The sequence below is a fragment of the Chlorocebus sabaeus genome, chromosome 22 (genome assembly GCF_047675955.1).
Source record: "Chlorocebus sabaeus isolate Y175 chromosome 22, mChlSab1.0.hap1, whole genome shotgun sequence".
Taxonomy (NCBI): Eukaryota; Metazoa; Chordata; class Mammalia; order Primates; family Cercopithecidae; genus Chlorocebus; species Chlorocebus sabaeus.
The window spans coordinates 54,177,959-54,205,639 of NC_132925.1; the positions used below are offsets into that span (position 1 = coordinate 54,177,959).

At 54.4% G+C, this 27,681-nt stretch overlaps 1 protein-coding gene across 13 annotated transcripts in view; it reads left to right on the top strand.

The window, feature by feature from the left end:
• ATP2B2 (ATPase plasma membrane Ca2+ transporting 2) overlaps positions 1 to 27,681 on the top strand; it is a 381,947-nt gene extending 354,266 nt beyond the window's left edge. For 5 of the 13 annotated variants that reach the window (XR_012090577.1, XR_012090579.1, XR_012090580.1 and 2 more), the window contains 10 exons: positions 864 to 1,043; positions 1,242 to 1,329; positions 5,298 to 5,404; positions 5,874 to 6,065; positions 8,485 to 8,698; positions 11,056 to 11,267; positions 11,386 to 11,493; positions 13,370 to 13,552; positions 15,432 to 19,736; positions 22,580 to 22,684. Coding sequence is in view for 8 of the 13 variants with exons in the window: in XM_073009846.1 (XP_072865947.1) it covers positions 864 to 1,043; positions 1,242 to 1,329; positions 5,298 to 5,404; positions 5,874 to 6,065; positions 8,485 to 8,698; positions 11,056 to 11,267; positions 11,386 to 11,493; positions 13,370 to 13,552; positions 22,580 to 22,891 (1,596 nt within the window). In the remaining 5 variants the exon portion in view is untranslated. Of the gene's footprint in view, positions 1 to 863; positions 1,044 to 1,241; positions 1,330 to 5,297; positions 5,405 to 5,873; positions 6,066 to 8,484; positions 8,699 to 11,055; positions 11,268 to 11,385; positions 11,494 to 13,369; positions 13,553 to 15,431; positions 19,737 to 22,579 lie in introns of all 13 variants that reach the window. The other 8 variants (XM_073009846.1, XM_073009847.1, XM_073009849.1 and 5 more) reach the window with 4 other exon arrangements.

Sequence of the window (27,681 nt, forward strand, 5' to 3'; positions counted from 1 at the left end):
GATTTTCTGCCCTTGACATGTTCTCTCCCACTGAAAGACGTTCTGCAGCAAATATTATTTTATTATTTGTCATTGCCCTCGGGTAAGAATCACTCGTTCCATTGATTTCTGTTGTGTATAAAGGGCTGCCCCAGCTCCAGGCGGATTTCCGCGGGGGAAACCCTTAGCTCTGCTCAGGGCTGGCTGCTGGGGTGGGGCGGGGCTGGGAAGCCTTGTGCCTTCTGATTGGCTGGCTCTGATCTGGCCTGATTGTCCCAGATATCGTCTGTCATTACAGTCAGAGAGGGAAGAACTATCCTTATTATTGCAGAGAAATGGTATATTTTACATGAAGCGTAATCATTTATACATATTCTAAACCCGTGTCACATTCTGTAAGTAAAATGCTCCCAAATGCAAATATCCCCCCAAGAAACTGAAAATACACAAATGGATTTGTCAAGTTTGCAGGAACTGTGTATGTGGGTGAGACAAGGACAAGTTCACCTGGCCAAGCTTACCTGGGGCCAGATCTGAGGAGGTGTTCGTGGAAGTCTTTCCAAAGTCTTTGCCCAGGTCAAGACAGCCAGTGGTTCTGTCTCAGGATGGACTGTTATGGTCAATAGGTGGTAGCCACCTGGGACTCTGTGATGAGAACCACATCAGGGTTTAATCAAGGGATGTGTGATCGATTAACAATGCCTGCCATGGGCACAGGAAGGGAGGCTGTGGCCCATGTGCCATGTGTGCCATCAGTATCTCATAGTCATCTAGTCCCCTTTCAGTAGAGCTGCCTGTAAGAAGGGCTCCTCTGGAATCCATGAAGGCAGGGGGGATCTGCCTGAGGTGGTACCCTCCCCCATGGCCCCTGCGCTCCTGCCCAGGTCCCAGAAGCCATCCGCAAGTGCCAGCGGGCAGGCATCACAGTCCGCATGGTCACTGGTGACAATATCAACACGGCTCGGGCCATCGCCATCAAGTGTGGCATCATCCATCCTGGGGAGGACTTTCTGTGCCTCGAGGGCAAGGAGTTCAACAGAAGGATCCGCAACGAGAAGGGGGAGGTGCGTGTCCCAGCGTAAAGCATCCTCTGGGGAACGTGCTTAGATGGGGGCTGGGAGGTAGGGTGCTGCATGATAGTACAGAAGCCAGCCAGTGTGCTGCTAAGAGCCCAGTGACTCTGGGCATGTCCCCTCCCTTCTCCAGGCCTCAGTTTCTCTCCCCAACCCCACCGACCCGCCCCCTTCCCCATCCCTCTCCAGATTGAGCAGGAGCGAATTGACAAGATCTGGCCAAAGCTGCGGGTGCTGGCTCGCTCCTCCCCCACGGACAAGCATACCCTGGTTAAAGGTAAGACTTGGGCGGGCACGGGCGATCCTGAAGCCCAGTACCAGGCCAGAAACTGGGCCCTCCTCTCCTGGCACTTGCAGCTTCTTCCCAGAAGGGAAGGGCCCCTCGCCCCCGACTCTTCACACCTGGGTACAGCCTTATGTCGCCCCCTTTTCAGCCCTGGGAGCCTGCAAGGGGCCAGAAGGAGATGGGACTAAGTCTTCTCTCTGGGCCTCCAACTCCCCTAGGAAACAATGGACCTGGGCCTTTGTGGGGTCCCAAACTCCCAGGTCAGGGCTGAATGGGGCCCACAGATGTGTTCTATGTGGCCGGTACAGCGCCTTTTTAAATGATGAATTTGAAAGACTACGCAGACCCTCCTCTCTCACCTTTGACATAGTCCTTATTGCTGCTTGTGGTCCGACACTCAGCCTACTTCACTTGTTCTCAGTCTGGTCTCAGAGCTTTTAGTCTCTTGGTCTGTCTGGTCCCTGAGGCAACCAACCAACATTTGTGACCAGGACCCCAGGGATGCACTGTCTTGGGAATAGCCACCTGAGGGATGAAACCAAAAGCCAAAGTCTTGCTCCTGCCTTCAAAGGGAGGGTGCACCACTTGCTGAGCCTAGGTGGCCGGGTGCTGGGCACTCTTTATTTTTATTTTATTTTATTTGAGACAGGGTCTCCCTCTGTCGCCTAGTCTAGAGTGCAGTGGTGCAATCATAGCTCACTGCAACCTCAAACACCTAGGCTCAAGCAATCCTCCTGCCTCAGCCTCCCAAGTAGCTAGGACCACAGGCATGTGTCAACACGCCTGGATAATTTTTTTTAATTCTTTGTAGAGACAGGGTCTCCCTATATTGCCCAGGCTGGTCTCGAACTCCTGGCCTCAAGCAGTCCTCCTGCCTTTGACATCCCAAAGTGCTGGGATTACAGGCAGGAGCCACTATACCCAGCCAGCTGGGTATTTTTAGAGTCACACGGTCCTGGCTTTGCCACTGACCTGCTCTGTGGCCTTTGGCAAATCCCACTCTGGGACTCTGTTTCCTCATTTGTAAAATGGCTATGGGAGCAGGTGTCCACCGGAGATCAGCCCTAGAACATCTTAGATTCCTCTTTCAAAGGTGCTGCCCAAGGACATTAACGGAAGCAGATCTGGCCTGGGGAGAGAACCCCAGAACCACAAGGGAGCAGAAGGCCCCCAGCCCATCCTTACTCTTATTCATTCACTCATTCTCTCCATAACTGTTCACTGAGGTCCTGCTAGGTGCCAGCCCTGCTCAGGGCAGGCATGGTCCTGCCCACGTGGAATTCCTGGGCCAGGCTGCATGCAGCAGGCATTGAATAAGTGGTCCCTGCATAGAGCGAAAGTCTACACTGCTGGCAGGGGTGCTCTCGGCCCGACACTGGCCTCAAACTTGGATTAGGGAGGCTTTAGGTCACAGGCCATGGAAGGTGGGATGGGCTCCAGGGTTGGTAGGGCCTATGCTTGAGGCAAGGCAGGGAACTGCTCTGCAAAGGGCTGGAGGCAGAAAATCCCCAGGTGCCTTCAAGGATCTGGGCCAGGACCTTGGGACGGGAGAGGGAAGCTACAGGAGACTGGAGCAGGTGGGAGGGCAGCAGATCCTGCAGGGCCGCCAGTGCCCACTTGAGTACCCTGCTGTGGCCTGCACCATGTCACCAGGCTCGGGAACATGGGAGCGTTTAGAGAGTAGAAGCATCCTTTTAGAAAACTTACCCTGCAGTGCAGAGCATGGCCTGGCAGTCCCACAAGATTGTCCCGCAGGATTGTCCCACTGAAGAGCTGTCACCTGCCCACAGTGGTGACACCTCAGGTGGAGCTGCCAGGTGCGGGTCTGAGAAAGTCTGGGTGGTGGAGGGGTCTGGGCTGGGTGGTGGTTTGCATGTCATGGAGGGATGAGGAGCAGGAGTGTCTGGGATCCCATCAGTCTATACCTGTTGGAGAAAAGCATTGGACATCGAGCCAGGACGGACAGCAGGCCTGAGACAGAGTCCTGGGTGGCACATGTGGGTGGGGAGAGAGGAGCCACAGAAGCCAAGAGCTGCCTGAGTGATGGTGAGACTGAGAACCTACCAGAGGAGGCCAAGGGGAGGAGGCTAGAGGGGCAGGAGGATGGCCGGGGGGAGTGGTGCCAGGAAGACAAGTAAGGAGGCCTGTGGAGGAGGAACGTGTGGCTCATGGTGGGAATAATTGCTGAGAGGTCTGCGGGGACAGAACAGAAATGTGGCCTTAGGAGGCGGCCACAGGAAGGCCCCTGGTGACTGCCCACAGTCAGGCCACCCCAGGACTGGAGGAGGGGAGGGGGTCTAGGGAGAGGTTTCCTCCCAGCTTTCCGCACAGCTTGAGCTATGCAAAGGCCCACGCCACCTGGGACCCACAGGGCAGAAATTTGACCCCTCCCTGCCTTGGAGGAGCCCCCAGACTGACTGAGGGAACCATGGAAACTCAGGCCTAATGTCCCAAGGGGACAAGCTTGGAGAGGCTGAGTCCAGGACGGTGGAACTGAGGGCTCACTGCCAGCTGGGTGGGAGCAGCCCAGGACGATTCCCAGAACACAGGGCACTGCAGCTGGGCCTGGAAGAGGGTAGACCTGCAAGGAGCAGGTGGGGGGCACAGTGCCCCAAGTCATGGAACTCAGCCCCTCATTCCACAGGCTGCTGCTGTCTGCTAGGCACAGAACAGAGAGAGACACAAGGATGGAGCAGCACACAGAGTTACAGGGATCTGATTAAGGGTGGGCAGGGATCCTCAGAGGGTCAGAAAGGCTTCCTGGGAAAGGCAGCATCTGAGCCAAAAATACAGTACAGGTGGGTGACAGGAGTACCTCCAGCCAAGGGAACAGCCTGCACAGAGATGGGCCAGCGAGGGCTAGCTCTGTGGGACTGCAAGCACAGATCGGGGGTGGCTGGGCAATGAGAGAAGAGAAGAGGTCAGGGTGCGGGTGAGGCCTGGTCACAGAGGACTTCATAAGTGGAGCTAAGAACATGGATGTTATCGTGAGGCCAAGGGGGAAAGCGGAAGAATGACGTTCCGGGGATGGGTGGGGGATGGGACTGTTCAGACGTGGGTTTTAGAGGGATCCTGGGGTTGCTGTGGGGAAGCAGGTTGGAGGGGCAGCCCGGAGTCAGTGAGAGGAAACCCAGTGATGCTGGCGGCCGAGGGTGGAGACAGAGAGGAAAGGAAGGGTTTCAGTGGGATTTTGGAGCCAGAATTGGCAGGCCTTGGTGATACATTCAATGTGCAGAATGAGACAGAGACACATGGATGCTGACACCCAAATTCCTATCCTGCCCATGGACATCCCTCCTTGCAAGCCCCATGAATGAGGAGTCCCACAAACTCCACAGGTCCCCACCGATGGCATCCTTCACCCACCCTCTTCCACTGGCCCCAGCTCAGCAACTGGGGCCATGTCATTTGTTCATTCTGTTATTTGTTGAATGTTTTATTGAAGATGAATGTCTGGAGAGAGGTCAGGGCCAGAATGGTGGGGCAGAGGTCATTGGCAAATGGCAAAGCCAAGGCCTCCTCAGCAAGCCTGGACTCCCCAGGGAGAAGGTTGCTGGCTAGTGGTGTCGGGAGGAACAGATGGTGGGGTCCTGCTGAAACCCTGGGAGCCCTGCAGAGGCAGAGGGGGCCCTGAGCACAGTTAGAGGATACAGTGTTTCTGGTTAGGGTGGGTGCCAATGTGGCCACGGGTTGCAGAGAGCAAAGATGGGGCTGGAGAGGTGAGCAGGGCCCAGGCCACAGGGGGCCCCAAGCCAGCACCAGCCCAATAAGGAGCCCAGCATGACCTGCTGGCAGCTATAGGCCAGCCTGCAGCTGAGAAGAGCCTGGATGGAGGGGGCGACTGCACAGGGACCAGAGAGGAAGTCATGCCCAGCCAGGCCCCTCCTGAGGACAAGGGCTGGCCCAGACTGCCTCCCACCTGAGTGGCCCAGGGCCTGAGCACACTCCCGCCCCCACAGGCATCATCGACAGCACACACACTGAGCAGCGGCAGGTGGTGGCCGTGACGGGGGACGGGACCAACGACGGGCCTGCACTCAAGAAGGCTGACGTGGGCTTTGCCATGGTAGGAGCGGCCCGCAGAGGGCCTGGGGTGGTGGGGGCTGGGGAGATGGGACTGCACAGCCTTGGACTGGCTACTCAGGAGCCCCAGCTCACACTTGGCCCACTCGCCATCCGCCGTGGGTGCCCACCGTTCTCGAGACTCAGCCTGACCCCGAGGTCTTCCTGGAAGGGCGTAGGATGCTCCTTGCTCTGGGGGAGCTGTGTGAAGGGGGACACTTGCAGGCTGAGGAGGAAGAGAACAGAGCGGGAGAAGGGGCCAGGGTGAGGCTTCCTGAGGGTGAAGGGAGTTGGGTCTGTGAGGAGCGTGAAGAGCGGGGTGTCCCTGTGTGGTCTGGCTGTGCTGGGCCCGCTGGGTGTGTGTACTAGGGAGTTGTGTAGGACTGAGGATGTGGAGGGGGTGAGGATGGTGATGCTAGAAGTGGTCACCTCCCCTGGCCACCCCACCCAACCTCCTGTCCCTGTCCCCACAGGGCATCGCAGGCACTGATGTGGCCAAGGAGGCCTCAGACATCATCCTGACAGACGACAATTTCAGCAGTATCGTCAAGGCAGTGATGTGGGGCCGCAATGTCTATGACAGCATCTCCAAGTTCTTGCAGTTCCAGCTCACAGTTAACGTGGTGGCTGTGATTGTGGCCTTCACGGGGGCCTGCATCACGCAGGTGGGTCCTCAGGAAGCCATACAAAAGCCTGGGGGAGGGCGGAGACCCCACCCAGAGGCTCAGGGGCCTTAGGGTACTCCACTTTGTCCCTGTCACAACAGCCAGGGATGAGGCACCCATCGATGGAGCGCCTGCTGGGAGCCAGGAACTGCATCACAGAGCTCAGTTGCAGGCACTGGCCCCAGGGGAGTCAAGAACATGAGGATCAGAGAGGTGGCGTGACTTGTTCAAGGTCACACAGCAAATGGGAGCTGTCAGGCTCACAGCCTGGCGCTCACTGCAGGAAGTGGGAGAGGGATTCCTCAAGAGAAGGCAGGGCCCTTGCCCACCATGAGGGCAGAGAGAGGCAGGGAAGGGCGTGCCAAGGCTCAAGGGGATCAGGCAACCAGGTGAGGACAAAGAGCCGGTAGGGGCTCTGGGGCCCTGAGTCTGAACTGGAGTGTGGAGTGCCTTAGGAGGTGCTGGGTGGTGACAGCTGGAGGGAGTCAGGGGTCTCGCTCACTGGGAAGGTCACAGAGGAGTCTGGCCAGATACCACGACTGGGTCTGAAGCAGCCCTATGCACTGAGCCTGGCAGGCAGGCCCCGGATGTCTGCAGACACCGCTTCTTCATCGCAGCTCCATGAGGCGGGAACTGTGATGATCCCCATTTTACAGAGGCAGAAACTGAGGCTTAGAGGATGGACTGGCCAAGGACCTGCCATTGTTCTTGCAGTCTCCTGATACTCCCCACAGGGACTGACCAGCCTAGCCGGAGAGGCAAGAATGGGTCTCCTTTAGCCCCAGGGGATCCCCAAGGCCCAACCCTCCCAGTAGCCACCTGGGCAGACAAGCCCATGCCCACAGGAGCCCCCAGAGGCCCAGAGTGCAGCACTGCCCCAACAGCTGTGTGGCACTGGAACACTGCTCCCCTCTGTTGCTTCCTGCGCTGGGGGAATATAGGTGGCAACTCTGGCTACCCCAGCCCTGAGAATCAGAGCCTTGGAAGGGTGGCTGGGGGCTTCCTTTTGCTCAGAAGGGCCCTCTTTCCTGGTCTGTGGATGAGATGCTCCCTCTAGTGGCAGCTTGACGGACACTCCCATGGCAGCAGCAACTTGGAGACCAGAAGGTCTTGACGCCAGATGGGGAAACTGAGGTTCTGAGACGACTATCAGTTTGCCAGTTTGTTTGAGTTGATGGCAAGGCTATGCAGCATTGATAGGAAGACGGGCATGCCTGACCCCGAGGTATATGGAATCGGAGAAAGCCCAGGGGTGGGGAGGACGGGGGCACAGGGAGTGAGGCTGAGGCAGGGAGGAGGTGGGAGAGAAGGCCAGGAACAGGGGCTGTAATGAAACTGGGAGGTGATGAGTGGAAGGGATGCAGGTATATGGGGCTTGGGAGAAGACAGAAGTGGGAAGAGCATCCGGTTTGGGCTGTTGAGCTTACAGGGTCTGGGGGCTTCCTGGAGGAGGTGTTCCACAGGCCATGGATGTAGCTAAAGCCACAGGAAGAGGAGAAGAATGGGGCTGAGGCAGGAATACAGATTTAAAAGGAGGGGAGGATGACGACCAGGAGAGTGGGGTCAGGACTGCAAGTGGGAGGCAGTGGCCAAGTGCAGGGGCGAGGTCAGTGACATGAGGCCGAGAAGAGGTCCTGCAACTCGTGGCACAGAAGGTGCTGGTGACATGGGAGGAGGGCATTCTGGGAGCATGGAGGGGCCAAAGTTTGGCTGCTGTGGACAAGATACATGGGGGTGTGAGAAAGGATGGGGACAGCAGACCCAGCTCCTCTCAGCCAAAGAGACAGGTCCGAAAGGGTCCTTCCCAGAACCTGGACAGTGGTGACCTACAAGTGGTGAGGTCCTTGACAAGTTTAGTTGCTTCTGCTATTCCTCATTTGCCAACATTTCCTACCTTGAAATGTATTAATTTTTGAGTCATAGATACACACAATAATTTTTTAAGGTACGGTGGGATAAGAGGGGAGAAGAAATTGGGGGTTGGGGGATGGGCTCTATTTGTAGGACAGGAGAGCCCGAGGGGGAGGAGGCAGTAGGAGGAGGAGGTAGGAACCCATGCTGGAGGCAGTGGGAATGGTCTTGGCCTCAGCCAGGAGAGACCCCCCTCCTTGGGGGCTGGAGGGGAGAGGGGAAGATGGTGAGATGCTGCTGAATTTACCAGAAGGCAGGGAGCTGGTGGCCATTGGGCCTGGGGGGACTCACTTATCTCCTGGCGGGGCAGATGGGGCTGAGGTGGGCAGGTCTGCGCTGATCTCCAGAGAGGGCATCAGAGAACGGCTCCATGCCTGCTGGGGAGCCAAGGGGTAGGTCGGCCTCCAGCCTCCAGCAGGAGCCTGCGGACACTACACCATGAACCCACCCATCACTTCACAGGGGCAGGTGGGCACACAGGTGACAGCCCTCTCCTGCCCGTCCCCAGGACTCCCCTCTGAAAGCTGTGCAGATGCTCTGGGTGAACCTCATCATGGACACGTTTGCCTCGCTGGCACTGGCCACCGAGCCGCCCACAGAGACCCTGCTGCTGAGGAAGCCGTATGGCCGCAACAAGCCGCTCATCTCCAGGACCATGATGAAGAACATCCTGGGCCATGCCGTCTACCAGCTCGCCCTCATCTTCACCCTCCTCTTCGTTGGTGAGCGCCTCGCCCACCCACGCCTCTCCCAGGCGGGGTCATCACCTTCCTGGTGCACTACGGCTGTCACTCAGCATTCTCGAGTCACAACCCCCTCCTGTTTTGCTAATGGGGAAATTGAGGCTCAGGGAGGTCAAGTAAGTTGCCCAAGGCCACACCAGCGAGTCTTGGAAGAGGGCCTGGCCCTGTCCCAGCTCTGGCTGACCCCAAAGCCATCAGTGGCTTTCTCCACTGGTGACAGCTCCTGGCACCAAGTACAGACTGTGTAAGGCCCTGTCCAGGTGCTGAAGCATTGCATGGCAGCCCCAGAGGAGCCTGAGACTGGGAGGGGAGTGACTCACCCCTTCTCTGACCCATTCCAGCACCTTATCCTGGCCTGGTGGAAGGGACCCTCAGCAAGGCTTCCTGGGGAAGGGCACACACGCTCACACCACCACCGATTCTCACTTGCTTCCACTTGGGCTGCGTGTTTGGGTCTTCCACTTGGTGAGGCAAGCACATTTGCCTCCACCCCGCATTACAAACGAGGGCACCAAGGCTCAGAGAGGTGAGGTGACTTGCCCAAGGGCACACAGCCAGTCTGAGGAAGAGTCTGGGCACAGAACCAGGTCTGGCTGGGCCAAAACTGGCCTGGTTTCCACAGATGCTTCGGAGGCAACCCCAGCAAAGCCTACCGCCAGGTCACAGATGGGGAAACAGAGGCCCAGAGAGGGGTAGGATCTGACCCACAGTCCCACATGGAATCAGGGCCAGTGCTGTCCTTACAGGAGCCTCCTGGAGCTGGCCTTTCACTCATCCTCAAAGTCCAGAGTATGATGGAGGTGGGCATGGATCCATTCCTCAAAGGCAGTTGCCTTTTATAAATTTTGAAAGTAGTGGCCGGGCACGGTGGCTCAAGCTCGTAATCCCAGCACTTTGGGAGGCCGAGACAGGCGGATCACGAGATCAGGAGATCAAGACCATCCTGGCTAACACGGTGAAACCCCATCTCTACTAAAAAATACAAAAAAACTAGCCGGGCGAGGTGGCGGACGCCTGTAGTCCCAGCTACTCAGGAGGCTGAGGCAGGAGAAGGGCATAAACCCGGGAGGCGGAGCTTGCAGTGAGCTGAGATCCGGCCACTGCACTCCAGCCTGGGCGACAGAGCGAGACTCCGTCTCAAAAAAAGAAAAAAGAAAAAAACGAAAAAAAGTAGTGTGTTGTCAGGACACATTTTACTGTTGTAAAACCAATCATGAAAAAGCTTAGAGGAAGCCACAAATATGCAGAATTAAAAGAGATTCAGAGGAGGTGGAGGGGTTGGAGAGGAGAGGAGAGCGGGGGTCCTGGTCAGCTTGCTGGCTTGGTCACTTGAGCAGCGCCTACCCTGGGTAGTGTTGGGACATCTCACACCCAGAAAACTCCACAAGCCTCCTGGCACCACTTTACTCAACTGTGCAAAAGGACACAGGACTTGGCCAGGTGTGGCTCACGCCTGTAATCCCAGCACTTTGGGAGGCCGAGGCGGGTGGATCACTTGAGGTCAGGAATTCGAGACCAGCCTGGCCAACATGGAGAAACCCCATCTCTACTAAAAATACAAAAATTAACCAGGCGTGGTGATATGCACCTGTAATCCCAGCTATACTTGGGAGGCTGAAGCAAGAGAATCACTTGAACCCAGGAGGCGGATGTTGCAGTGAGCCGAGATTGCGCCACTGTCCTCCAGCCTGGTCAACAACGAGACTCCATCTCAAAAACATAACAAAACAAAAATGATACAGGACTGCATCAGACGCCCCATCGGCAGCGTCTACACAGCAGTGCCCCACCATGTGACAGCTCAGGTGTTAGAATGAAGCCACATGGGAGGGTCCAGAGCCAGCCTGGCCCAGAAGCCCTGGGCTCCATATATGAATTGGCATCTCTAGTAACAGCCCCATAAGTCTGTAGAGGTCTCAGCAAGGGACATGCTCGGGTACAAGCAGCAGCACTCTTGGGGCGGCGCAAAGCCTCCCGCAGGTATCCTGTCCTCGTAGTCCAGAATGAGTGTGCCAGTCTGGGGTCACTTTTTAGAAGCCATGTCGCCCACCTTTAACACAACTGGCCATCCACCTTTATCAGGTTTCCACAGAAAAAGTGGAAGACAGTTCCCCAAGGCCTTTCTCCCCCAGAGGTGAGAGGGCTTTGCTGACCCTTCACTCCTACTCTCTGACCAGCCAACAGCACAGCCACCTGGACCCCCAGCATCCAAGCATGCCTCTGTGTCTTGGGGATTCACCTCACCCCTCAGAAGAGGCCCCCACGAAAGGCCGGGCATCTCCCCTCTGATTCCCCCACCGCTGCCTTCAGCCCAGCCCCACCCTCTCACTTGGCAGGCGAGAAGATGTTCCAGATTGACAGCGGGAGGAACGCGCCCCTGCACTCGCCACCCTCAGAGCACTACACCATCATCTTCAACACCTTCGTCATGATGCAGCTCTTCAACGAGATCAACGCCCGCAAGATCCACGGCGAGCGCAATGTCTTTGACGGCATCTTCCGGAACCCCATCTTCTGCACCATTGTGCTGGGCACCTTTGCCATCCAGGTAGTGAGGCCCCCACCCTAACCAGGCCTGGGTGGGCAGCAAGCAGCCGGAGCCCAGCCCTCTGTGCTGGCCCCTGATGGCCTCTCTCTCTCTTTCTCTGCTCCCCTCTGACCTCCAGATAGTGATCGTGCAGTTTGGAGGGAAGCCATTCAGCTGCTCTCCACTGCAGCTGGACCAGTGGATGTGGTGCATATTCATTGGGTTAGGAGAGCTCGTTTGGGGCCAGGTAAGTTCCTGGTAGGTCGCAGGAGGTGCCTTTTAGCAGGGCAAGGGAGACAGCACTGGATGGAGAATCCAGGACCCCCAGGAACCGGCTGCCAGACCCCTGGCAAGCCCCTCCCTGTCGCTGGACATCTGAGCAAGGGGGCTTGTCCCAGGTCCCATACTGGTCCTCTGGGTACTACTGCTCTGATTTTTGCCTTATATCTATCTACCACTGCTCCTGTTGTTTATATAGTTTCTCTCAATCACGTCAGTTTTTTTAACTTAAATTTGTTTTTAAAGGCAATGTCATATTACTAAGAACTGGAAAATCAGTATCACTTGTCATAAATGGAAGCTAACAAAAACATTAATGAGAATGACGTTATGAAACTCCAGCTAGAAGCCATGGCCTGCCAGGGGTTCAAGGCTGGAGCACCTTCTTAGGAAGGGAGATGAATCAATGGTCTGCCGGCGCTGGTGGCCAGCTGGCGTCAATCAGGGTCCTGTAGAGCACTCAGAGGGAATGCAAGCAGGACACAGTCTGCCACACTGCAGTGTTACTCAGTGCTGTGCCTGTGGCCGTCTGAGAGCTGCCTCAGCTCCAGGGCTCCTTGGGCTGGATGCTTTTTAGGGGCCCTTCCAGCTTTGACCCCAGAATACTCTCCCGCCAGTTCCTTTTTCTACGTTTGCCTGCGTTCCAGACCCTGTCACAGCTCTGACAGCATGCAGCTCAAAGGCTCCTGACCCAGGACACAGGCTTGGGAGGAGTGCCCAGAACCAATGCAGGACCTAAGGGGCTTTATTCCCAAGGTGCTCACACACCCAGGCAGAGGGACCCGATGGGTGGGAGACATTGTTCTTGCCTTCAAGCTGTCTGCAGGCTACAGTGAGAAGCTACAGGGGCAAAATTAACTAAAAGATAAATAAGACAGTTTAGTTTCATCCAAAAGGACTTCCTGTAGCCTTTGGGGCTGCTTTGGAGAGTGATAAACCAGGTGTGACTGAGCAACTCCATTCCCTGGGCACCCTAGGGGCCAGGCCATCTTTATCCCACTGGGGCCCACACCCTACGGGAGGCTCTTCGGGGCTGGGCCCAGTATCTGAGGGAAGGATTCAGAAGACTAAGGTTAATGCCAGTGGTCAGTGCTGACTTTACACTCCCAGGGAGCCCCCTGAGGCTGCATTCGAGCCAGTGCCTGTCTGTCCCTACAGGAGATGGAAGGGACCTCTGGCATCTGCCACCTCAGCTTTCCTGTAGGGCTTGCGTCTGGGTCCTCAGCCCCACAGACAAGCCATTTGGCGAAGATTAGGAATGAAGGCATAGCTCTTTCCCATACTGCCTTCCCAGTCCAGGATTGGTTGCCTTCAGGGTCCAGTGATCTCAGGAGGAATAAGAGACAGAGGAATAAGTAACCCCAGGAGGGCTGAGAGCCAGCCACGGGCCAGGCTCATGCAGGATGAGTTAGACCCTCCACCGTGCCCAGTTCTCACCATGGCCAGAGCAGCCCCCACTTTACAGCTAGGAAAACCAAAGTTCAGTGAGGTTAAATGACTTGCCCAAGGCCATAGGACCGGGACTGTCTGGGGTATTCAAAGCCACATCTGTCCAACTCCTAGAGGCCAAGATTGTCCACTATATACCCTGACTCTGAATGAGTGAATTAAAAAGCAAATTGCACTCCAGCCTGGGCAACAAGAGTGAAACTCTGTCTCAAAAAAAAAAAAAAAAGGAAACTGTCAAAGACTGGGCTGAGGAACAGGTGAGGTGGGTAAAGGAGTGGATTGATCACATGCCTGGGTGAGTCGGTAGGAGGAGGGAGGTAGAGGAGTGGGTGTCAGGGAAACAAGGCCACCAGGAAGGACAGCCCCCCCATTCTGACAGCCGGGGTCCCTTGCAGGTCATCGCCACCATCCCGACCAGCAGACTCAAGTTCCTCAAGGAGGCAGGCAGGCTCACGCAGAAGGAGGAGATCCCGGAGGAGGAGCTCAACGAGGACGTGGAGGAGATCGACCATGCAGAGCGGGAGCTGCGGCGGGGCCAGATCCTGTGGTTCCGAGGCCTGAATCGGATCCAGACGCAGGTACAGGAGGCTCTTGGGGGCTGGGCCCAGGCCTGGCCGGGGCGGGCCAGGGGATGGAGGTGAGTGTGCTTGTGCTGCCCCCCAGGGCCCAGCTCTGGTGCTGAGGGAGGGTGGCTACAGAGGGGTCCCGGCCAGCTCTCACCAGCCACTTGCACACCCACGTTGCACACACACTCCCGTGGCTGCTAAGGAACAGCGTGGCCTCCTCAGGGAGGTCCCATTGTGCCCTCTCAGGGCAGCAAGGGGAAGCGGTAGGGGTCGCACCCACCATGGTCTCCAGGGGGATTTCCCTGAGAGGGTGGGGAAGGGTGGCTCTGAGGGCAGAGGTGAGTGAGGGGACTGTCACTCGGCTGGGGGCAGCCACCCAGAGGGACCGTGTGAAGGCTGGACAGAAGCTGCAGGCCAGATCGCCCAGGGTCCCCCAGGGCCTGGTGATCAGGGGGTCCGCCACCTCCACGGGGGCTTCAGTTGCTCTCCCCAGCTTCCCCTAGGGGGTGGAGAGGCTGTGGGGAGCAAAGGTCAGTCATCCCCAAGTACACACAGACACACAAGCACACACCAAGCACACCAGGGGAGCACAGGTGCACGGTGTAGCCAGCCAGAAGCAGGTTTCTTCCCCAGAGCAGAGACAGCATGGCCGCCATGTGGCACACGACACACCTGCGCCCTCCCCACCCTCCCCCCCACACACACCACATGCTCTCACATGGGCCCTTATGCCTGGAGCAGGTGTTGTAGCTCACAAGTGCTGTCACAGCCCTGCGAGGGGAGAGTCAGGAGGGACTCTGTGGGTCTCTTGCCCAGACCATCCGGGAGCTGGAGTGGGAGTTCCTCCATGCCCCAGCATACTTGGGTGAAGTGCAGTGTAGAGGCACCCACCTGGCCACCATCCTGCCAGCTGTGGCCCAGCATCTCATTTCCACCCGATGTAGCAGATAGCTCACCTGGGCCACCTCCCACCCCTCTGTACCCTGTCCCAAACCTCACCTCATGTGACCTTCACAGCCCTGGGATGTAGATGTGACTCCCCCAGTTTTAGAGGTTACCGAGGTCCAGGAGATGGCCCTTTCTACCAAGCTGGCACAGCTGGGGTGGGGGCTGGAAGCAGGTTTCAGACCCAGAGCTGCCTGACACGGGCCTGGGCTCACCTCCCCCGATTAGGACCCTGGCAGCCAGCCCTCCCAGCCTGCCCCCACCTCCTGGGAGGTCGAGGACAACTCAGTGACTGTGGCCCTGGTGCTGTCACTGCCCTGGCAGCAGAGCCATGCAGGGGTCTCCAAATTATGGGAGGAAGCAAGGACTGCGGTTTCTTGAGTGGGCAGGAGCGTCTGTCTTGCCTGCCTCTTGTGGGTCAGGTGCTTTGCCACTTACAGATAACCCTGCCGGGCAGGTGGCATTGACCCTTCTTAAGAACAAGAAACTCAACTCAGAGAGGTGGCTTGCCCAAGGTCACCTAGCTAGTAAGTGACAGAGCTGGAATTTAGGCCAAGCTCTGTTCACCTCAGGGCCCGCACCACACTCTCTACCTCCACGCTTGTACCTGAGGGAGGCTGAACACTGCTCTCTTCCCTCCAGATGCCATGTTTAATCACTGCCTCCCCCACCGGCCTCACCCAGCCCACTGGCCCCTGAGCCACTAGCACAAGACAAAGGCCAGACCCCCTGTGTCCTCCCAGGGACCCTGGGGCCTGCAGGTGGGCCCAGAGCTGAGCAGACATCTTTCAGAGCCTTGGAGTGTGTCTGGTATTTTTGTTTTGATTTAAGTGACATTGTCGTTGTTGCCGTGGCTGCGGCTGTTCTTGTGATGTTGCGCCTGTCAGTCATGTAGCTGTTGTGTTCGTTCTTCTCGCAACTTGTCTCGTTCTCTCCTCCGTTGCAGATTGAAGTAGTCAATACTTTCAAGAGCGGGGCCTCCTTTCAGGGGGCCCTGCGGAGACAGTCCTCGGTCACCAGCCAGAGCCAGGATGTAGCCAATCTCTCTAGCCCTAGTCGCGTGTCGTTGTCCAATGCTCTTTCCTCTCCGACCAGCCTTCCTCCTGCTGCAGCCGGGCGTGAGTGTGACTCCTTACTGCCTCCGGCTGGCACTGCCCACGCCAGCTCCCAGGCGGGCAGGGGCTGGGGCACCAGAGGACATGGGGGGCAGCTGGTCACGATCAGGCCCAGGGGGCTGAAGGGTCACAGCCACCGAAAAGGGTCCCATTGGTCAGGAGAGTGTAACCAGTCATGCAGTGGCAGTCACTCAGTGGACCAGGGTTAATCAGAGGGTCGTTAGGGTCCCAAGTGGCCAAAAGGTCTGGTTCAGTCAAGGGATCAGCAATGGTCAAGAGGACATCAGTGACCAAATGGTCCCAATCCACCACAGGGTCCCGGCAGCCAGAGGGGGACAGACATGGAGGTGACACAGAGTGTCCCACTGGCCCAGGGTCATATGTGGTCAGCAAAAGCCTGGACCACCAAGGCAAGGGTTAGAGTTAGACAAGAGGTCCCAGTCTTGCAGTCAGAGTCAGCAGAAGGGTCACTGTGGGTCAAGGGAAGCAAGCCCCTCAGGGTCACAGTCAGTCACGTTGGGATCCAACCAGGAGAGGGTCACATCATCCAGGCTTTCCCAGCTGGTCAGGGGGCACCCATAGCAATGAGGGTCATGATCAAGGGGGATGGTTGAGCCAAGAGGTCACTGCAGGTCAGAGGTCATAGTCAGCCAGGGGTCCCAGGCCACCTAGGAGCTCACAGCCTGGAGGCTGCACCCCAGCTGTTCAGAGTCTCTGCCCGCTTCCTGTCACTCCTCCCCTTGCACTTTTGACAGCATCAGCTGCCCTGCAGATAGCCTTCCCTGTGGCTGAGCTTGGAGCTTACTGAAGTTCTAAGCCCTTCCTGGAAAGGACAAGGTCCCTGGCCCATTCAGCCTGACCCCTGGTAGAAAATGGTGGGTCGAGCCTCATGTCTTGCCTGGGTGCCAGCAGGCCCAGAGGGACCTGATCTACCCTTGGGCATCCTGCCCTCCTTTATCTGAGGGATAGCCTGAGACTGTGGCCCCTCCTTCATCTCCCTCCTGCCAAGTTCATCTCCTCATGCCACCACTTCTGATCTAGAGCACTCACCGCTGGCTTTGTTTAGCTCTTTCCCGGACCCATGGCTTCGGGCCCCATAGGGAAAAGCCTGTCTTTCCTCCCACCGCCCTGCTTCGCTTCCAGCCAGGCCCTTCTGATCTGCAGGGGAGCCCCTGGCTCTGGTCTTCTCCAGTTGACACAGTGTCTGTCTTAGCCTCCAGCTTCTTTATGAGAAGTAGACTCCAGCTCATCTCTTGAAACTCTATAAAGGGCCTGTACCCCCATCCAAAACCAGAACACCCACAACACACCCCCCTGCAGCAGCGGTAGCCCTGTGTGCTGGTGGGAGCGCCTCTCTCAGTGCCTCCAGTGGAGGCGCAGGCCACAGAAAGCCTGTTGATGGCAAATGTCCACGACCTATAGTGGCAGGACAGAAGCAGAAAGCAGGGAAGGAGCCCCTCAGTGCTCATTCGTCAGCACAGAAATGCAGTGCTGGGGAGGCCCAGGGAGCCAAGATGAAATGGAGATGCATTTCAGCAGATGGTGGCTGAGTCACATTTCCATGAGATACCATCACTAGGCAGTCACTGCCAGGATTTCTAGGGGAAGGCAACACTGGTCCCATCCTCCTCCCCTTTAGACCAGAGAGCTCTCACCTTTGCAGCAGCCTAGCCAGCTGACCTCCCAGCTCCTTTCTGCACCAGCTCAGCTCTGGCCTTGCTCAGCACCCCACCTATCCTGAGGTGCGGTGACCAAGTGTCCTGTCAGGGAGAGCTACATGGGGAAAAATCCGCTTCTTCCCTTCTGCCACCCCTCCTGGTGATTCCTGCGGCCCTCTGGCTGGGGCTGCCTGCCAGGAGTCTGGCTTCTGGGTGAAAGCCCAGTTCTTCATCCATCCCAGTTCAGCCTCTTTCTTGAAGGGCAGCACTTCACCCTGGCCACAACAGAGCACACCTGACATTGCTGGGCCCCCGCACCACCTTTGGAAGTCTTCCCTGAGTTAGCCCCTCATCTTAGCCTTCACAGTCTAGAAGCTAGAACTGTCCTCTCAAACCTCAGCCACTTCTTTCTCAGCTTTCCTTCTGTGTCATTTGTAAAGCCATTCAATAGGGCCAGTCTGGGAATAACACTTCTTTGCAGAAGTACCCCCTTCTTCATTTCTGCAGAAATGCTTAGACAGGAATGTGTCTAAACTGACCTCCTTCCAGGCCACATCAGTCCCCTGTAGCCCGTGGTTACCCCAACTTTGGAACAGTCTTGGAAAAGAAGCCCAGGCAGAGGTTCAGCCAAAGCCAACTTGACAGTCCTTGCCCTGACCCCTCATTCTCTCAGGGGACCCAGCGGGGCTGGCCAGGACCTCCTCACCCTGCTCCCCATCTTGCCTCTCCCCTCTTCACACCTCCCGGAGAATCTCGCATTCCCCCTCTGTGACAGAATCCAGCCTGTAATTCTGGGTCCCTCCTGAGACCCTTCCTGAGCCTGTGGTCTTAAAAATAGCCTGACCAAACCCCTGCCTGAGGGCACTGGTTCCCAGACAGGATCACAGCCTCTGCGGTTTCAGCACACACATTTGGACAACACAGCCTCATGCCTCCTTTGCTTGAGTAGTGTCTACAACAGTGCTGCCTCCTCTGGTCTCCAAGGACTCTGAGGACCCTCTAGATACCAGCCAAGGTCCCTGCAGAAGCCAGTATGCTTTCCTCCCACAGGGAGGTTTAAACAGGTGGCCAGGAAGTGAGAGAAGGGCCCCAATTTGATGGGATGAGGAAGTGGGCTGCCCTACTACCCCACAACTCCTTCACCCCCACCACACCCCACCAGCCTTCTGAGAGGAATCTGCTTCCTGGGGATTCCCCAGCGGAGGAGGCTGCTCATGTGCCTGCCGAGGCAAAAACACCTGCAGCCAGTATGCCCTGGAAGGAGTCAATCCACTGTCCCCTGGGTTATGAAGAGTTGACCACAAAGGCCTGGGACAGGGCCTGACTTCTGACCTGGGACACTGGAGTGAGGAAAGCCCCTGAACACATCACAGGCCCTCCCCTCCCCACAGCACCACTGCAAGATGAAGGCCTCAGCAGACAGACGCACGTGGTAAGCCTGACCGCAGTCATGAGGCACATGGCGCGAGGACACTCGGGAAGGGATGAATTGGTGCACTCTTCTGACTTACTCAAAAACGAGCTTGTTTTTACCCCAGAAACTTAATGGCACACGCCTAGTGCCTTATACCTGAGCCCCACTCAACATTTCCAGGGCAGTTCCCCACTCCCTTTACTTCAAAGATGCCTCACCACTGAATTGTGGGAGGGGAGGACCTGCCAATACATCCATTTCGCAGAGAAAGACACTGATGAGGCCAGGATCACACAGCAAGGGCGTGTGACTCTGGAGTCCCTCATTCTTCCCACTACTTATACCGCTTCCCAGGAGGCCCACAGACCTGGAGCCACAGAGGCTGAACTTCCATTCCGGAACCAGTGCCCATGCCCATAGCCTCACATTCGTGAAAAGGAGTCAGTCCTCCAGGGAAGGCCAGAGAAGCTGTTTCTCAGCTTGAACTTCTACCAGCGTGGCCAGGACTGGCAAGGAGGGCACCTTCCCACTGGTGATCAAGGACCAGATTAGCATCCCACACTTCGATCCAAGGCAAAGCTGCACAGCCTCTCTTTCTCATTGCCTCAAATTCCTAACTCATCTCAAACCATCTTTGTACTCAGTAAGTCTGTAGCAGGCTCCATGTTTATCAATGGAAGTCCTGCTCCTTCAAACCACCCAAGCCAAGAGCCAGCCCCATAAGCCAGGTCCCAGCCACATTCTGGACGCCGTACCTTGCTGGACAGATAGGGCACTTCCTGCTCCCACTTCCCCTGCAGATTCCTGGTTCTGAAGACTCCTAGGGCAAGGAGTTTGCACTGTTAGGGGGAGAAATGAAGACAATGAAAAGGGAAGAAAGCTGGACTTCTCATTAGTGTTTTGGTAACTAATTTAGTGCAACCTTGGGTTGGCGAGAAAATGGCTTGCTTTGTGGGGGGGACCCTAGACCTCTCCGCTGTCTGAATATTCCATGTGTTTGTTTCCCTAGAGGGCTAGAGAACCCTGGACACAGAGTTCAGCAAGAGAGAGTGAAATTAAAAGAGGTTGTGAGTCTTTAACCTTGAGCCTGAAATGAATGTGAATCAGTCCCAGACTCTTGGCTTCCTTGAAGCCGGGTAAACATTCGAGTATGTCGAACCCATCTCAGACCAGGGCCTGTGCGTTTCCTCAGAGCCCTCTGACAACAGGCGTGGGTCTCCCTGCTCCCTTTGTGCTGACGAAACCAAAACATCTGAAATCCTGCTCACTGGGTCCCTTCCTCTCCTTCCCCTCACCCCCACACCCAAATGCAGCTTATGCCCCCCCCAAAAAAAAATCCTACCTTTAGGGTAGGCAGGGAGGGGAGATGGAAGAGCTTTTTTTTCCCATAGTTTTTTCCATTTCAGCCTCGGAGAGAACCGAAGTGGAGACTTGAGATGGCCGTGGCGGGGTGTCCCAAAAAGTCTTGTCCCCACAGTCTTGTCCAGAGCAGTTCATTTTTTCTGTTGTCTCCATGCCAGGGGGAGGGCGGAGGGGCCTCATCTCATTGTGTGTCATCCCCTCTGCGTTGTCAGTCACATGACAGGGTCCTGCCACCATCCCCCTGCCCCACACATACACTAGGTGTTCCAGTCAGCATCTGAATTGCACTTCAGCCTCAGAACACACAGCACCAAGCTAGGCAGCTACAGCCGTGACGCTATTCCCACTCTACAAATAAGAAAGCTGAGGCCAGCAGTGCCTTCTTTGTTTTCAATTAATCAAGGTGTAACAGCTCACTTACCAGGAGATCAGAATATGAACCATCTCTGCAGAGCCACAAAGAGGGACTCCAGGGGAAAACAGCTCAGCAGCCACAGTGGCTGTGATGGAGCACCAGCACGAAGGCCGTGTCTGGCTGGCTCTTGCTTGGCACTTGTTGCCTCTTATTTAAAGCACGATTCCAGCAAGTAGGGTACCCTGGAGTCCCAGCTCACAGTATGCAAGGTGAAAGGACAGAGGTGCTTTTCAGAAAACAGAAAAGTCAGCACTAACTAGTAAGCGATGGCTGAGAGCAAGGGAGAAAAAACAAGCCAATCCATGGGGTCTTACCTAAGACCAAGAAGGATAATTGACAAACCTTACATTAAATTATTCTCTGTGCACTCTAAATTAGAAGTCAGAGGAGCATGTGACATGCTTTAGAAAGAATTCCCTCTGCAACAGTAAAACAAACCTTCAGCGATGACACTTAAAATCATCAACCACTGTCACCTAGAAACTCCACTTCCATGGAAGAGGGCTTTCCCCACCAGGGTTCCACAAAGGAGCTACCCCTGGGTTCCTCTGAGAGCTCAAGTCCTGGGACTTCAAGGGCCTCCCCACGACCGTCTCGTCCAGTCCCCTGCCTCCCCGCAGGCCTGTGGTGTAGGGCAGCCACTGTTCTGCAGGTGGGTGCCACTTGGCCTGCACACAGCAGCTGACTAAGGCTCTGTCCTGGAGGCGCCAATGCCACCTTGTTTTCTCCACCTCTGACTGCACTCCGAGTTGGGGCTGGGACGAGAGGAGGAGGCACCTTTGTCCCAAGTCCCATCAGACTCTTGAGATGACAGGCACTACTGCCCCTCCCAGGAGTCCAGAGAAGGGACACCTCTCTTCCAAGTGAGGGTCCTGTCCCTCTGTACCCTGTGAGGCAGGACAGAGGTCAACCAGAGAGCTAGTGTGGCTTGTCCACAGTCAAGGCACCAGATGTGGCAGAGCCAGGACGCAAGTTGGGTCCTTCTGCCTTCAAGTCCAGTGCTCTTTCCACTAGCCCTTGAAGACTCAATGACCAGCCTCCTCCCATTCTTCAGCGGAGGAAACTGAGGCCCCAGGATGTGTGGTTCACAACTGAGACAGAAAATGAAAGAACTTGCTGTTTTGTGACTCAGTTGCACACACCCCAGAATCCCACTGGGGCTGGGTTTGGCCATCTGATTCCAGCTTCGTTTTTTGGTTTTGTGTTTTCAAAGCACAAATAAATAAACAAAATCCCCCAGGAAATAAGAGACCCCAAAGCAAGCTCCAATGACTGGCTGGCCAGGGCTTTGAGTCTATACTCGAGTGTTTACCTCCCAAATGCATGAAGGAAAGAAACGCTGGGTACAAACGACCTCCGTTCACATTGTCCAGGCTTCCAAGTGTAGCCGTGTGTCTGTCTGTGTGCCGTGTGGCTCCCGACCCCGCGTGGCATGCAGCCCGCCCCCGAATGTCATCTGTCTGCCAGCTCCCGTGTGCTTTCTGGCTGCCTCTGCTCTGCACCTGAGAAAGCCCTGGGTTGGCTTTGGTTTGCTTTGCTGCCTTTGATTTGATGTTCCCATTCTGTTTGGCCCTCATGTGTCTCTCTCATCCCAGCTCATCCAACCGTCTCTCCTTTCTGTTCCTTTTCTGTTGGTGACACATAACCTGTTCCATGTTGTATGGTTTCTTAACTGTGTGTGGTTTTTCTAAGATGAATTTTTTTTATAGCCTCTCCTCTTTCCTACTTGATTCCCACCTGGTCCTCCTCCCTGTCTGCATGGTTGAACCTCTGCTTTAAAGTGAACAAGGCTCAGTCTCTCACTAGGTGTGGGTGCCCGCAGGAGTCGACTGTGCTTCCTTTAACCACTGTTTCCCATCATCTCTTTGATGGTGCTTGGTGATTTCTCCTGTCCTAACACTAGTTTCTACCAAAACCAAAGCAATTTTTAAAAACCAGCTCAAGGATGCCTATAACCTGAGCCCCCTTTTTCACTCTCCCCCATCCTGTCAATGCTAATAACACCCAGCGACTGTGGATTCCAGCCACCTGCTTTGCCCTAACCCTTCTCCCACCCGCCTCTCCTGTGAGCCCCCCGAGCCTGGCTGTGGTCACCGGGCGGTGCTCCTGACCCCTGTGCTTCCCTTACAGATCCGCGTCGTGAAGGCGTTCCGTAGCTCTCTCTATGAAGGTTTAGAAAAGCCTGAATCTCGAACCTCCATCCATAACTTCATGGCTCATCCTGAATTCCGGATCGAAGATTCCCAGCCCCACATCCCCCTCATTGACGACACCGACCTGGAAGAAGATGCCGCGCTCAAGCAGAACTCGAGCCCGCCGTCATCGCTCAACAAGAACAACAGCGCCATTGACAGTGGGATCAACCTGACGACCGACACAAGCAAATCAGCTACCTCTTCAAGTCCAGGGAGCCCCATCCACAGCCTGGAGACGTCGCTTTAGCTGAGGACCCTGTCGCCTGCCTGCCCACCCTCATGGACCCCGCTGCCACCCGCCTTCTGGGCACCCATCCATCCAGGCACCCAACTCACCCAAGCAGCAACGAGCAACAATCGGAAACCAAATACTGGAGAGAAAACCAACGTTTCCACCAACAGACCCTTTCTCTGGCTGCGATGCTGTTTGAACTCTTTTTCACTTTGAGGCAAGGGGCGGGATCTCCACTGGGGGCTTACGGGAGTGAGCAGTTTTCCCAAAACAAGCCCTTCCTGGCTCCCACCCAGACATGGACCAGCCATGCACCCGCCCAGCCACCACACCCCCCGCATGAATGTACTGTACACTTTCAATCCTCCCCTTGTTTGGTTTTTGGGGGTTGGGGAGGGGTTTTTTTGTTTGTTTGTTTTCTTAGGCGGGAACTGCAAACAGACTCTTTTCTGAGACTATTTATCCAATCCACTGGTCTGTGAGTTTTTGAAATGCTTGCGCAGCATGGTCTCAGTTGTATAGATTAATTTAATAACTTTTTGAAATTGCAGAGCTTAACTCGCCTAGTAGATTTGCACCAATGGAACCGAAGAACTTCATAGACACTCACAAGGTTATATCCATTTCTTTGTATCTATATCAACGTATACTTCTCCGAGACTGTATACGTCCATATAGATAGGTAGATATATATATATATAAATATATATACATGGATATATAAAGTTTCTTTGCCGGCATGTTGCCTTGTTTCCGCTTAAATTGCTCTATTTTAACTTATTTATGTCCTAAAAGAAGAATGTAATTTGTTTACAAACCTGTAGATAACGTCTTTGGCTATTTGTATGGTTTAAGAACACTGGTGGCTGAGATGCTATAAAAACAGCTCGGCCCAACAGACACTTCCCCTGGGTTGCATCCTTGATGTTTTATGATAGCCATGCTCAGATTTTTGCCTGCTATTTCCGTTCAATAATGTCACTACCGTGAGAGGCTCAGGCAGAAGCCAAATGCTACCGAGTTGCCAGCCTGAGGGGTTTAACAACGTGCTCCGTAGACGAAGGGAGAGGAGGAGAGAAGGCTTCCTGGGTTTACAACACTAGCGGCCATCCGGCCCAAGGATGCCAGGATCTGCAAAGCACTGCTCGAAGACTTTTCTCTCAATGAAACTCGCTTGAGTTTACTAAGAGCATTTCAAAAATAGGTTCTCTTTGGCACTGTCTGTACAGAGATGGAGGTAGTGTTGAAATATTATAAATGGTAATGTGTTGATTTTTTTTTAGTAACTTACAGGTTTATTTCCTTATTAATGGCAGCGTCCGAGCTGTTGGCATATTGGATGAGGATCTGTATGGCTTGCTGCTTTTATTTTTATTTTTGAAGAAGAATAGCCTTTTTCTCTGCACTATTTAGATCCGAATGAACCTTATGATGTGTATATTGAGATGTATTCAGTGTGATTTTAAACCAAATTGTCTTCCTGTAGTCACAATATATACTGTAGCCTTTTAACAGCAAGTCTTGCTTTCCCAAACAGAAAGCCATTCTGAAACCCTACAGTATCACAGGTGAGAAAAGGTGGTTATTTTTCCCCAAGACAACAGCACTAGTAATCCCACTTGATAAGAGCTTATTTAACTGTGTGTCAGCCTCTTGACTGCTAAGCACTTTGTGGGGCTCAGCGTTTTTCATAAAAGAACTTTTGTATTTAATACAAAGTTTGCTTTGAGACTTTTCAGCATATGATCTTTTTCCATAAACTTGTACAGTGCAAAAGACATTTTGAATACCATGATCGATGATGTCCCATGCTTCGAGGAAAACCAAACACTTTCCGCCTCTCTTGCAAAATCCATTCCTCATGCTGACCCTCCTCATGGTGGCTGTGTCAGCCCAGCCCCTTCCCTTCTCCAGGCCCAGAGAACTCTTCCATAAACAAGATGAGAGCCACTCGGGAAAAGAGCCATAGTCAGCTGGGAGGGCCTACATTTGGATGGCTGTGGAAAAACTTGAGGGTTTGGGGTTCAAAGTCAGCCCATCCCACCTGGCAAAATCTTCCTGGAAGGAGGTCCTTCAAGAGCGTACCACCTGAATGTCATGAAGAAGTATCTCTGAATGTATCCAGCAGAGGAAACTGCATACCCAAAGGGGTGACCAGCCCTCAGATGTGCTTATTGGATTCCAGTACAAATGCCACCAAAGCCAGCCCACTGCTCTCCTACGAGGAAGGAAAGACCTGCATGTGTAAAACATGGGGCAGCCTTGGAACATGGTGTTTTTTGGAGTTTCCTTTCTCACAGTTTTCCATCTCCCCACTTCTTTGATCAGTCATGTGTCTGTGACCTCATTCCATGACATCAGGATAGCTGTGTTTGCATGCCATGCTCCATGTTCATTTGGAGCCAGGAGAGGTTCTCAGTGGAGCCTGGCTTAGGGAACAGGGAGCGATGGAAGAATGCCAACATTAGCGTTGGTCGTCTCTTGTCAGGAATGAAGGATGCTTGCACACATGCACCCCCTCACTCTCACACTTGCGCACACATACACACACACGAAATGGTTGGTTTGTCAAAACTCACTGTAGTACATAAAGCTTGCACTCTGCGTCCTATATCTAGCAGCATGGGGTACGTTTGGCAGTTCACCCCATTAGGGGGTAAATAATTTATGACCATTCATCTGTTTTTATGAATTTTTTTATCTAGACAATAATTGTAAATAAAGAACTCACCATCTCTGTTCATTTAATACTATGCAATGGTTATGCTTTCAATTGCTGGCTCTTCTGACTCGCGCAGTGTGGTTCTGAAATGTCTGTGGTTTTAAAAAAAAAAAGGCAAAAAACAACATCAAACAGAACATAGTAAATATATCTGTAATGTATACTTTTTTCTAGTTTGGGACTGCATCATCCATATAGCTTCTTTTCTGCCCTCTAGACAAGGGCTCCAGGAGAAGTTGACAGATTCGGTTCTGAGAGCTAAGCTCACCAACTTGTCTCCCCCTCAACAGATGAGGGAAAGGCAGGGAGCCTCTTCAGTGACTCCTGGCACTGCAGAATCACTCATCTTTGGAGGTGAGCAGGGAGAGCTCTGAGGAGTTTCCTCCTTGCAACTCAGGCGGCGATTTCTTTAACTCAGGAGCAGCCTCCATTGCTCCCGTCAACCCCTCACCATGGCCCCTTGTCCCCTTGTCCCAACCATAGCATAGAGATGACAAGAGGGAGGCGGTCCTATTTCTGAGACTGGACCAATTAAAATGACTGCACTGGCTCAAGGACTCTGAACCTGTCTTGTCCTGGGTCCCCCAGTTATTCGAAGCCACTCTTTTCCCCAACCATGTTGAAATGCCACCTTTACCACACACTGATGTCTTATATAGACTTGGATCTATTTCTGGAACTTCTCTTCCCTTACCTGGGTGGCTCATCTGGCACCAGCCATACAATTTTAACTATTCAATTTCTAATGTCAATTTCTAATGTCTTATTATGTGGTGGGATGAGTCCCTTCACTCTTCTTTTACAAAATTTCCTAGTTATTCTCTCACATCTATTCTTCCACATAAACTTTAAATTGTGCTCAGTCCTCCACCCCCTGTCCTATTCCCACCCCAAATCCTGGGCCCTGTCATTCCCTGTGCCATCATCTTCCCCCCATTGTAATTACTGTCCACTCAGGGCTGTGAAATCGAGTATGTTCTCTAAAGAGGGACAAAAAGGGCATCCTGATCTTGAGGGAAGCCTTCTGTTCCTCCCATCATTTCACCTGCCCCCTAAGCCCAGGAGTTGTCATGAGAGGCCACCAGGCCCCCACTCAATCCCAGCTTGGGAACCAAAGTCACCCACCTTAGTTGTGTTAGGGTGGACCCGTCAACTGTCCCTGGTCCAGATGAGAAAGAGGAGTCTCTCCCAGGCCTGGAGCTGGGAAAGAATGTGTGGCCCAGTTGTCTGCACTTCTAATTCTCATCATTGGAGAAACCTTTATTCCTGTCTCCCTTTCCTGAACTGATTTTTTGTTGTTTTTGTTTCATTTTGTTTTGGGGGGATCGTTTCTTGCTCTTTAATTGGGAGTCTCCAGCACCTTTGGGATGCAGGCAGTTCTTGCCCGGGCCTTCTCAGAACCCTCACTCCCCTAGCCCACTCTTGCGCTACCTACAGGAGGCTGCCAACCTGGTGCACTCTGACAAGCCTCCCACCCAAATCTCTCTCCTGCCATTGTGTCCAAAATCCCACCATTAGAGGATCTTGTAGGGAGGAGAGTTTCTTGAAGGCTTTTAGGCCTTCCAGAGTCAGGACGGAAGTCAGACAACAGCAGGAAGTCCCCAAGCCTTTACAAAGTTCCAAACCAAGCTCTCCTGATTTTAATGTAGAGATCATACCAACCCAGGTAGGGAGGAGGGTCCCCAGCCCCAGGTAGCAGCCATCACCCCCTCCACTGAAAACGATGTTGGAGGCTGCTTTGGGACTGCCCTTCTCAGCCCCCTGAGTCTGTTTTGTAATGCCTGTGGTGCTCTCCCTCCCGGACCTTTCCTCTCGGGGGTCACCACACTTTGCTAACTCTTGTGTGCACATATTTTATAATAGAGTAGCGAGGGAATGGTGCCGCCTCCAGCTTCCATAAGCTGCCCGGGCTCTGGGGTCTCTGGGACAATCGGGGCTGGGAAGTGACTGTGCTCTTATTGTACACTCTTTATTTCTCTGTATCTTTGGCTTGTGCTCTTTGTAATTAATGGGATTTGTCTGCCTTTTCAACACTATACTGAGCAATAACAATAAATGCACACGTGGAAATGCAGACACGGTA